The sequence below is a fragment of the Lygodium microphyllum genome, chromosome 3, assembly GCF_053477565.2.
Source record: "Lygodium microphyllum isolate KBCC chromosome 3, Lygodium_microphyllum_v1.1.10, whole genome shotgun sequence".
Classification (NCBI taxonomy): domain Eukaryota; kingdom Viridiplantae; phylum Streptophyta; class Polypodiopsida; order Schizaeales; family Lygodiaceae; genus Lygodium; species Lygodium microphyllum.
In genome coordinates this window covers 64,542,884-64,555,303 of record NC_141137.1, presented here as the reverse complement: position 1 = coordinate 64,555,303, position 12,420 = coordinate 64,542,884, and the positions used below count along the sequence as shown (strand labels likewise).

Here is a 12,420-nt window from a genome sequence, read left to right as displayed (position 1 = left end):
TCTCTCTCTCTCTCTCTCTCTCTCTCTCTCTCTCTCTCTCTCTCTCTCTCTCTCTCTCTCTCTCTCTCTCTCTCCTTTCCAAGAGCAAGAATAGAAGAAGAAGAGGAGAATAGACGTAAGATAATGGAAGGGGAAGCCTCAATCAAGCCCTCATACTCAATCACTCGCTCTGTTTCTTTCTTAAGCTATGATGGATGCACAAAGGTAGAGAAGAAGAAAGAGGAGCAAGCCTCATAAAGGTGGATGTACAAAAATGAGAAATTATATTCATTTTGAACTTCAAATACACAGGGTTCCATGGGGTAGGTGGTCTCAATGCTTTTCCTCTCTTCGATTTGGTCATATAGCCTAGCTACAAGACCCTTTGGGCCACACACATGGTTTTAAGTTTCCATTTAGGAGATAAATACAATGTGCATGGGAGTCAACCCCACTCTTAGTTTTATAAAAATGTTTGAGCTCGATATAAAGATCCAAGACCAAGATATCCTACCTAAAGATTTTTGCTACCTCAGATTATTTCAAAAATTTCCAAAAATTAATGTAGCGCTTTTTGGCAACCAACTATTTCTCATTCTTGCTCTTTCTTTTACTAGGATGGTCTCCATTGACTAGCTTGTATTGTAGCCTTCTTCCCTTTTGGGTAAACATTGTGATTATCATTGGTGTAATGAAGTGATACAAAGGGAGAAAAGAGAAGATGATAACTAATTTATGAAAATTTTCAAACATCTTTTAAAAGTGTCAAAGGTTATGCCAAATTTCAACAAAGCTAGTGGTAATAACAAATGCTTCATGCAACATTCATGGTGATATAGCAGATCTTATTTAACTTGAGCTTACACTACTTTATTTTTCTTGCTTTCTAGAATTTTCATCTTTATCATTACTATTTAACTTTAGAAAAGTTATAAAGTATGTAACTATGCATTTACATAAAGCCATTTTGTGTCTAGATTCAAAAGGTTCTACATAAGCTCATAGTTCCTCCTAATACTTATTGCAATACTAGTTTGAACACTATTCTCTTATGCGAGTGCAAACTTCCTCTCTATTCCTTTTTTCCTCATTGATTTAAGTTTTTTCATTTTATTCTAGTCTTTCTTACTTGTATGGCAAGTTATAACTAGCTAATTTAAGATATCATATTACTATATCTAATAGAATTGAGGGGACATAAAAAAACATGTACACGCGTGCACATGGACACACGCACACGTGTGTGAGTGAGAGAGAGAGAGAGAGAGAGAGAGAGAGAGAGAGAGAGAGAGAGAGAGAGAGAGAGAGAGAGAGAGAGAGAGAGAGAGAGAGAGAGAGAGAGAGAGAGAGAGAGAGCCAAACAACTAAATTTATGTAAGCCCAATTTTTATATTAAAAAGAAAATGCCATCATTTTAATAAATTGCTAATATTTCATGGGATAAAAATATTAGTACATGTACATTGTTACACAAATTCTATCATTCTAATGAATATATAGAACTTGATTCGGTAGAAATATGGTATATGTACATTTTCAAACAAAATTATATTGAAATTTTTGTAAGCTCAAGTTCCACTAGAATGGCTCTGTGAGTTCCTATTTCTTCTAGTTATCCAACGTTTTATAGACACAAGCATTACAATGAATGCTTGATCAACACCTGGTTGAGTAATAATGGTGTATTCAGGTTCTGAAATGCAGCAAATAAGTGTGCAATGGTATTTCACCTGTACATAAGAGGGCAATCAGGTATCCAAGAATAATAGTGTATCTATTTATTAGTTAATAAAAATTACTCTTCCTTTTTTAGCTTATACATTCTACCAAGCCATGATCGTTGACCTCCAGAATATTTAATCACTCGTCACATCATATTTCTTGAAAATAATATACCTAAAATTGTCATGAATTTCACCTAAAGAAAGGGAAATTTTTGTCAAATAGGGAAAAAAACCACATGCACATGCATATGAGTGCAAACATGAGTGTGTCTTTACATATGCAAAACACCTACATGTAGGAGCATACCCATGCAGATCCCATCCATAGGTAGACACATGCCTACAAATATGCAAAGATGCACATTAATACACATGACAAAAAAGTATTTCAACATTACCTCAGCAACAACTCGTCCTTGCTTATAGATTATCATTGACCTAGAAAAGCCATTGGTGTTGAGCTCATAGTCTGGAATGTCTTGTTTAGGGTTTTTGTTTGCCGAGTATACATGGAGTTTGCTGCTGCTCCATCTAGCTTTCCTCACATGGAACAAACACTCTTCACTTTCCGCACGATAAATATTAAATCTATTTCGGCTTAGAAAATCCTGCTCAATGAAGCCAAAGGTACAAATTATTGACAATAACACATGAGATATAATAAGAAAGTTCAATGTTCAAACCCAAAGGGAAAAAATTTTCTCTTACTTCATGTTTATATGAATATACCCATTCTAATAAAAGTAAAGCAACTAATTTCTAAGGTGATCGAGATGATGTACTTTTATCAACTCATGTGATAATAACATTCATTTCCATGGTCTTAACATGAAATACTATAGTACCTTGCTTAGTAGCACAAGTAAACAAAGCACATAAATTACTTGGGTTTTGGTGAGTTTAGATATCCTGGCCTAGTGATTCATCCCAACATACTCTGATGCATTTCTAGTAAGGTCTTCTTATACTATATCAGACATTAACTTTGTAAAAGTCTAGTTTGATATTTTGAATTCCTTACTACAATGTCGAAGGGTCATGCCAATCCTTTTGAGATCATCCTTTGGCTCAATCTCTCTTCTATTCCCCTAGATAATACCTTGTAATTTCCCTGCTAGTTATTAAAACTTATTGGGTGATTACTTGATTTATTTCCTTGTTTGATTATGCAAGTTTCCTAGTTTAAATGTACTTATGAATCCTATGAGCTATTTGATCCTCTAGAAGATCTACTTAATCTTAGTGTCATTCCTTAAGCTTTTGTTTCTTGAGGTATGGTCTCTCTTTCTATGCTCAATGAGGTCTCCCTAACTAGTCCTAAGAAATTGTTTAATATTAAGACAAGTTTTTCTTTAATTAATTACATCTTATGTTTGGGTTCTAATTAGCTTATCCTTTCTACTAAATCCTTTAATCGAGATGTGAGGGGATATATCAAAGTAAGAACTTTTTCTTTGGGTCTCAAAACAAGTCTCTTGCACTTAGTGCAACTTGCAATTCGACAAAATGGCTGCTTGTCTATAGACCATGTGTGATGCTTTAGTGAGTTTTAGTCGAAAATCATTGATCAAGTGGTCTTGGACTTTTAGTTAATGGTGATAAAAGTGTGTACTAATCATGCTTTACAATCAAACTTTGATTGAATTAATTTTCAATAGTATTAATAAACATGCATGAAAAATATCTTATAAATAGGTGCTCGTACATCCCAAGCAATGGATTTATTTTGATCAATCCTTCCTAGGTTTGCTTGTAAGATCCAATGTATATTTAGGGACTTTCAATAGCTCTTAGTCCCTCACCTTCCAAAGGTTTGGTCTATTAGGCATAGGGCCTTACTGATTCTACCACACCTATCGTCACTTTGAAATTATAACCTTGGCTCTTATTTTTACCAAGCTTAAGAGTTACCTTTGAACTTCATTTAGAATCCAAGATATTGACTTCAATTAAGTCTTGAATAAAATTGCAAAATTTTTCACTTAGCTAGATTAAAATTCCCTCAAGGTTGTAAAAGTTTACACTAACTCTCACAATTCTTAAATTAGAATCAATTTCTTTTAGAGAAGAAACCTCTCCTCTTTTTATTAAGAGTTGCTTCAAAAATAATAAGAGAACTTATGAGACTTGAGAATTCACACACTACAACTAATGAAAGGCTTGTTGATGTGAGATTCCAATTAAGCATGGTTAAAGTACGTGTGGTTGATATATTCATTGGTTTTAGTGCTAAAATATGCATTGTTATACATGTCAGTATATTTGCCAGTATATAGTGACATCCATATTGATGAGCATAGCAACACACATAAAGTATTTCTGACACTATTAGCAATGCACATTATTGACTCTTATAGCAATGCTATTAGAAAATATCTATGTTTGAGACTTTCACTTTCTCTACTCATTCTAGGATAAACATCATATCAAGAATGAGCACAAATGTGTCAAAACCATGGAGGTAAGGCACCTTCCCTCCATGTTTATGTTTCTTTGAGTTCTTTTCTTGCTCGTTTTCCACACTCTCTCTTAGTGAAAAACCATGGCTTCAAGGTAGCTTTTTTTTTTCCTTTTTAGATGCTTCCTTGTGCTTATGATAACTCTTGAGCTTCCTTGTGACTACATACATACATACATATATAAAATTAGATATAAAATTACTCATAGGACATATATGATTGAAGGAAGGCTTTGGTTGTGTAGAGCAATAGACCTTTGACGTGGATGTCTTCATTGAGGTCACGTTGTGTATGCTAACTTACTTTTTGTCGTTTAGGCATGTATTTGAATTTTTTAAAGTATAGATATTAATTTTTTTGAATATTATTTATTATAGAAATATTTTTTTATGAAAAAAGATAAAAATTAAAATTCTTTATTTATATATTAAAAGTTAACATAGAAATTATAAATTGGCTTATCATGAAAAAGATGAAAATTCATTATTAATTTCATTTATTTTTATGAGAAAAAGATAGAAATTGAGAAGACCAGTGATAAAAAGTAATAAAATGCTTTTAGTATGTAAAAAATATTAAAATTAATAAAAATAAGTTAAGCTTAGGCTAAGTTACAATGAGCATGTGTGCTAGACTTATGCTTAAACTAGGATTAAGGAAACTAAGTGTCGGTTAGGCTTACGATAGGTATAAACAAAATCTATGCTTATGCTTCGAGTAGACAAAGGCTAGAGAGTCTAGGTTTATACATAGACTATGTATAAGCTAGAGCCTATTTTAGATTAGACTACTCTACACCTAGCCTAGACTTATGCTAGGCTAGTACATAAGATGTGACTTTGTGTTAGGCTAGGATTAATTGAAACAAAGTGTAAGCTAGACTTATGATAGATGTAAGCAAAAGCCATGATTATGTCTAAAGTAGACATAACAAAGTTAGATAAGCATGCACTAGGCTTAGGCTTAGGCTAGGATAAAGTGAAACTAAGTTAGACTAGCCTTATGATAGATGTAATCAAAAACTAAGCTTTTACTTGGAGTAGACATAGGCTAGACTAGGTATAAGCTAGAATCCAATTTAGGTTAAACTATCTATGTTTTGATCCTCAAATGGGCTAGACTAGGTATAATCTATAACCCAATTAAAAGTTGCATTTATGCCTCAAGACCATCTATCATTTGGTCCATATCTTCTCACGCCTAGACTAGGTAGCTAGAATCCAAGTTAGGCAAGCAGATAAGATGTAGCTTTCAATTTGGCTCATGATAGCTGTAAAGAAAGCTATGTTTATGCCTCAAGTAGACATAGGCTATATAAAAACAAAGGCTACTCTAGGATATGCATATGGATACAAAAGTCCTCTATTTCACACAAGTAGTGTCTACTCTAACCTTGAAGTCTTATGTTAGAATAAGCTTAATCTCAAAGGCTTCATAAACGCAAAAGGCTTGGGCTAGCAAGCTCAAGTTAGACTAAGCATATCCTACTCTTACACAGATATATCGATTTCCAATTCGGACGATGTTAAAGCAAACATTTGGGATGAAAGATTTAATAATTAGAGAATCCCATGCCCATGCAACTAGTGCAAGGTGTTTGTCAGATGGGAACGTTGCACCACCTTAGAGAACATATGACGTTATAGGATGTTTGATGCTTCACAAATACATCAACTTGTACAACAACAAAACTCGCTCATCTTTGGTGCAACTCTAAACTCTAGCCATTGCATAAGACTTTATGAAAACTTAATCAATGATAACTAAGACATATTTGTACATAGGATGAGGAGCTCACACAAAGTGTCAAATCTTTCAACGAGTCATGTTCAAACGCGATAAGTTGTGAAAAGTGGAGGTAATGAGCCATTCGCTAGAGAACACTACCATAACAGACAACGTCATATGGAGAGGCTGAGTGTGAGTCAATCAAGCTAGATATGAATCCAATGGAGTAAGATATGGATCAAAGGATAAACAATCTCCTCAATTAAAGGAGATGGCCAATACATCGCCCTACAAGGGATTAAGAATAAGGTGACAACATTGTTGGGATAGGTGACCTCATGAAAGTTTTTCCTACAAGAAAATGGTTGCACCTCGCACACAGCTAATGGTGCCAACAAAGCCTTCATAGCCTCATTACCAAGTATGCCAAGGCCAAGATGCCAAGGTCTACGCCTTGATCACTACCTTTTTCCTAAGTTATAGGAGGGATGCTTCTTGACGTGATGCGGTGCCCACCTACTATGCAAAGAGTTATGATTGGATGACATTGGATTCTTCTTTTGAGTAAATTAAAAATTTCCCCCAATGTGGGAACTAGTTCATGCCCTCACCTACTTCTTAATGTGAGATTAGAAGGGCCATGCTAATTTGAACATGTGAAATGCATTCCTTCCCACTAGGTCCTATTACTAGTAACCATCCATGTAGGAAACTATGGTTCTTTATTTTTCATATGGAGAAAAATGCTCACAAAACAAGTCTACCAAGGAGACCATTAAACACAACCATCAAATTCTTAAAAATATTGGCAGGTTTAAAGGTTCCCTCTCACACCTTACATGTCCCACATGAATTGAGCAATTAATAATTTCTTTTGTAACTAATAAAGAAATTCCATATGTATAATCTTTAAGTAAAAAATAGGCTAAAAAATCAAGTCCCATGTCAACCTGCATTAATTGCAAGTCATTATGGTCTTCCATGTAGTACCCTGCCCCTGGGAAAACAAAAACAATAAGGGAATCTAAAAGGAATATCATATCAAAGCCCTTGTAGAACTCACACATTCACACATTGCCTAGGCCTTGCCTATAGAGGCTATAGAAGCTTGCCCAAGGGCAAAGCTTCCTATAGAAGCTTGCCTAGGGGCAAAGCTAGTAATCACCTTCTTAACTTGTAAAAAAGACATATGACTTGTCAACATCCTCGTCTTTCTTTTTGCAAAGCAAGGTCAACATATCCTTGGTTGGTTTGGGAATTCTCCCAGAAAAATTCTTCATATTCTCGGAATTCCGATGTGAAATTCGATCAGCATATCCCTGGTGGGTTTGGGAATTCTCCTCGAGAAATTCTTCATATTCTTGGAATTCCCATGTGAAATTCTTCATACTCTTGGCTTCTGTTGATCTTCTCCTTCCTAATAGCGTTGTGCCATATGGCAACTCATTCTTAAGACCTAACTCCCATTGTGATTAACCCTAATCGTGTGACGACAAGGTCTTAATATTTGAGTTTTGTTTTTGTTTTGTGGTTGGGTGCCTGATCGGGCTCAAAGGCAGAACCCTATGCCACTAGCTTATGATTTTGCTACTTCCTTCAAGAACAAGTTTCTTAGAAGACTTTGCTTACCACCCAAATGATAGAGCATGGGTGCTAGGTGCTTACCACCCAAATGATACAGCGTGGGTAGTCACTTAGCACCCGGGAACATTTGAGTGAGAGAGGGGACTAATGAGAGAGAAAAGGGTAAGGAAGGGGGAGCGGATGTGCATGGAACCAGCCGGTGACCGGTCTTGACGCGTAGAGCTATGTAGGTATGAATGGAGAGCTATGAACGAAGGTTCTGAGAGAGAGCGAGAGAGAGAGAACATGAGAGCAATAGGTAGGGTGTGACTTACCTGGGTGGGCGTGGCGGAGAGGAGCACGTTGTCATGGTGGTCTCGGAGGAGGCAGGTGCTGGGCGAGCAGAAGGCGACGCGCGTCTCGCTGGTAAAGAGGAGGGCCGTGGTGGAGGCGTTGCGCACCGACATGTCAGGGTCTCCGCAGCACCCCAGCTCGTCGAAAACCTCCAGCACCTCCTCCCTCCCGCTGCAGAACTCAGGCCCCACCACCACCAGCGCCGCATCATGCCTCGCCATCCGTCCCTTATTCCGAATCCCCGGCTTCCTCTTCTCCTCGTCCTCGTCCTCGTCCTCCTTCCTTCTTCTGTGATTCCCCCTTTGCCTTTGCTCGCTTGGAAGCCAAAGTTCCGTGGAGGGCGCACGAGGCGAAAATCTCAGATGCCGATCAAGCACACTCCCGAGTCCCAACTAGATTATGCAGAGAGTCGTCGTGCAATCCCCAACCCCGGAAAATCTGAGCAATTTGAGGGAGGACAGTCGTCGACCCAGTCGTGGTTGTGGCACAGTTACCGCCCTGTAAACTGCCACACGTCGACTCCTGAGTTGTGACTCGTCACTCCAGGTGTTTGGTCAACTCACGACAGACACAACGACCCGACCAAGTCGGCCCCGGCGGCCACTGGCAACTTGCAAGTTGCGAGGCCCTTTCAGGAAACGATATGCTGAGTCAGAACTTTAGATAAAACCGCCTTTTGTCTCCCCGGCGCCCCTCCCCCCCCCCCCCTTAAAACCTTCTCAGCTCCAAATTTGGAGGCGATACAAACAGCCTTTACTTTCTTTTTTTTGAAAAAGATTTTGTAAATCCTTTTGTTATGTTATAGTAAAATGGCTTTAGATTTTAATATTAAAATACCTATTGTTCCAAAACTTTAAGTTCTTCTTTCAAGTTAAGAATTTGCTTGGCACTAACTAGGTTGACAAGTGCAGCTCAGTTAAAGAGTATGAAGTTCTATATGCACTTCTTGCATGTTTGTTATGTAGCGGTTTTACTGATGGTGTTTAGACATGTGTCCTATTTCAAAGTGAAGTACATTTGCATATAAGTTTTTACGTTATTTAAATAAATGGAGGATGTCGAAAGGAGAATGTATATGCATATGTAGTTCGAGTCACTGATCGTGACTTTGAATGCTTATATTTCTTTTGGTATGTTAAATGAGGTTTCTTCTCTTCAAAAAGTAATACTTTTTACATCTTGCTAGGTGTCTGTATAGGTCTGTCACGGTTGCATTTTTCTTACAAATGGTGGCCTGCTGCTCAAAATTCCTAGCTTTGTTTATGCTATTAACTATTGCTCTGCAGTCTTCTCTCTCCTCTTTCTCTCTCCCTAGTTCTCTCTCTGACAAGTGGTATCAGAGCTTGAGTCTTTGATCCATTCTTTTCTTCCATTTTCAGTCCCATTTTCCTATTTCAAAATCAATTTCAAACAAAAATGGTACAAGACAGTGACTAGTGGAGTGCTGCAGGACATCTACAGTTAGTAAGAGACTGCATCTGGAAATATCCAAGGTCAGATATGGCGGATAATGGCTTAAATGGCAGGACGTCATCAAATTTTATGCAAAATTGGTGGTAATTAGGATAAAGGATGGTTAACCGAGCTTAGTTTGGGGTTCAACTGTGGTTACCTTTTAAAAGAGGTCTTCCTTTCCTCTTTCTCCAAGCTTTTGCCAAGCTTTTATGGAGTTGCAGCAGAGATCTTCTCCTAGCTTTCAGCCATGAGGTTTTTACAGGCATTTCATGCTGGAAACTTTCTTTACTCTTCATTCTTAACAAGTGGAGCACCATTATTGAAGGCTTTGAAGAGGCTTTAGGGAGTAAACGTTTCTTCTTCTTCTTCTTCAAGATTTCTTTCCAGCATCTATGGTGTTTTCAGCAACCTCTCCTCACAAGTATTTTGTTCTTCTTCAAACCCTAAAGACAGGCAGCACTGAAGATTTCTTCTAAAAGTTGGAAGCAAAATGGAAGAAAATCTTGGACAGCTCTTCCTCCACTTTCAGAAGGGTATTTGTGGATAAGCTGTTGAAGACACATGGAGAATCTTCCTCTGATGGAAGCAAAGCGAAGCAGCAAAAGCAACAGTGGGAGGAAAATAATACTTCTAGCAGAGCATATCTCGGCTACCCAGGTTGTTTCTTCTTTCAAGAGTTTCTAAATGTACATTCCAGGGACACATAGAAGATATACTGGATCTCTCTTGGTCACCTTCTCAGTCACTACTATCATCTTCCATGGATAAAACAGTGTGGCTCTAGAATGTTTCAAGTAGAGAATGCTTAAGGGACTTCACACACAATGATTATGTGACATGCATTCAGTTCAATCCTATCGATGATGGGTACTTCACAGTGGGCTGAATCAGACTTCCTTTTAGACTATTCTGTTGAAGCCTCCTTGTCATCACTGCCACTCTCATGATAGCTTCGGCTCCCTTTATCACGGGACCCTCGTACCACTCCTCTTATCACTTTTAACCATTTTTTCTTCTTCTTCTGAGAAGAAGACAGGGTGTCTGTGTGTGTATCTAGCACATTATTATGCACAGCCTCCCTTTCCCTCCTAATGAGCTCTTGCACTATAGGTGAAAGGCCAAGGGAATTCTCAAATTTCTCCAAGGTTAGCTCTCTGCCAGTGTCAATATCCTTCAGTTTGTTCCACAGTCCATCTTCCCCAACCTCATTCACCACAAATTTCCGGCCACTATCCAGATCTTTTATTCTGCATAGAACCTCCCCAGTGGGGGGCGATGGCAGATTGACAAGCCGACCGATCTTTTCAACAGTTGATGGAAGGTTGAACAGCTTCTCAGCAAGCAACTGCAAAGCGTGCTCACCTCGTTCGAGGCAGACCTGCATGATGTCATCCCTGCTTGAAGAGGTGGAGACAGTATACACTAAGTTGTCTGCTCCAATGTCCACAAGATCTCAGGGAATTTTGAGATCGAGCAAGCTCCAATAGCAATTATGTCTGCTCCAATGTCCACAAGATCTCAGGGAATTTTGAGATCGAGCAAGCTTCAATAGTAATTTTCTTCAATGAGTTGCCTTCTCACCTATCAGTTTATCACTGATGGTTCTTTCTTGCAGTGATCTGCTTCCCTGCCAACTCTACGTATTGTAAGCATTTAACATCCATTGTATTAACATCCCAGACACTGATAGCTTGCTCTTCAGCCAAAACCAGCTTGCCTATGTTCCTCCATTGCAAAGGACTACAATAATCTAAGGCTGCTATTGGCCGGTTTGTATCCCAATGCAACACCATATCACCATCTCGGATGTCATAAAGAGCAACATTTTTTATGAAGCTGCCAGCTGCTGCCATAAGCGGTCCACAGGATCTGTACCACCACTGGGGATATTCACAGCAATTGCCTTGATATGATGCAGCAGGGGATGTATGATGTTGCAAACCAACTGAGATGCCAGTATCTCCTAAACATTCAGGAGCTCCAAAGCCTTGACCAACGACAACAGATGAAGGCAAACGTGTCAAAGATTCAAAAGGGGAGACATGGTTTCTCAAAGAATACATAGTTTGAGGTAAGCCAATTGGCTTTGAAAATGAGCCCTGGTATTCATTATGGTATGCAGCAAGTGTTCTGCTGTTAAAATCCCAAGAACAGAAGACACAATCCAATGCACTTCCTGCAGAAGCAGCAACAATGTACTTATTGGAATGACCATCTGTACCAGCTGCTCTAATAAGCCAGCAATCATTCCATGAAAGTGCAGTCACCCCATAAGGAGCCTCGTAAACAGCTTTCTCCTCCATGTTTGCAGCATCAAAATATGAACAACAGCCATCATCATGTGCAAGAACCGGGTGCCTCAACGTCTTGATCACCTGAACTACCTGGTTAGTGTGCCTCACATCACTGGATCTAAATGATACCTCCTTCAGATAGACTACACCAGGGAATTTTTGTGATGCCAGGTCAGTGTGGCAGAGTATCCAACTCCAGGGACATTGAATGATTCGAATGAATGAATGGCTGCCATCTTGCTGGCTGGTAACACTCTTGACAATAGCAATATGGAATGGAACCATAAGATCATACACAGGTAGAAGAATAGATTCATTTTTCAGATCCACCTAACAACTTTGCAATTCGCTCAAAAAGCTTCTGTGTATCATAGACAGAATCTGTCTCTGCAAGTTCTTTCCTTATTTGTGCAATACGAGCTTGTATTTCATCTTTGGTTGCTGCATCGGCAATGATGGTTGTGGAATTATTGATGATAGTCACCTTGCGTACCATACCCAGCTGCTCCACTGTAGTTTCTGAACACTATTTCAGAACCTCTTCAACAGTTGATGTCTTCCCGCCAGCACCCAACACATTTCGAGATATTTTCATTTTCCTCATAGATCCATTGTAGAGCTCTTCCAAAGTACAGGGGGAGCAAGGGCTGCTACATTTAGGCTTAACTCTGTAAAGGCATCAACTGTCCATCAACAATTTCAAATGCAACTGAGTGCTTAGTGAGTTGTATTTGACTCATTGGGAGAGCTTTGTCTTGGACGAAAGTCTTGTGGGAAAGAAGTTGTGTGAAGCCTTCTTGGGGAAAGCCTCTAGTCCTTGAGAGAATTTGCCAGTTTGATAGTGAAATGCAAGTAGGAAACAGA

General features: G+C 38.6%; 1 protein-coding gene across 1 annotated transcript; it reads right to left on the bottom strand.

Moving 5' to 3' along the window:
- Positions 1-1,350: 1,350 nt before the first annotated feature.
- On the bottom strand, positions 1,351-8,197 carry LOC148038432 (protein LURP-one-related 10-like). Its single transcript, XM_087671987.1, has 3 exons — positions 7,789-8,197; positions 2,102-2,311; positions 1,351-1,709 (listed from the first exon to the last, which is right to left on the bottom strand). The coding sequence occupies exons 1-3, from the start codon at positions 8,026-8,028 to the stop codon at positions 1,548-1,550; spliced, it is 612 nt and encodes a 203-aa protein (XP_087528113.1). The 5' UTR covers positions 8,029-8,197; the 3' UTR covers positions 1,351-1,547.
- Between the last annotated feature and the right edge of the window lie 4,223 nt (positions 8,198-12,420).

Bases quoted from the DNA above. Each gene is read 5' to 3' on its own strand.
- LOC148038432 (XM_087671987.1), bottom strand. From the start codon at position 8,028: ATGGCGAGGCATGATGCGGCGCTGGTGGTGGTGGGGCCTGAGTTCTGC. The intron at 2,312-7,788 runs GTAAGTCACACC...TTCATTGAGCAG, and splicing joins TCTCCGCCACGCCCACCCAG to GATTTTCTAAGCCGAAATAG. The intron at 1,710-2,101 runs GTAATGTTGAAA...TCTTATGTACAG, and splicing joins AAGGACGAGTTGTTGCTGAG to GTGAAATACCATTGCACACT.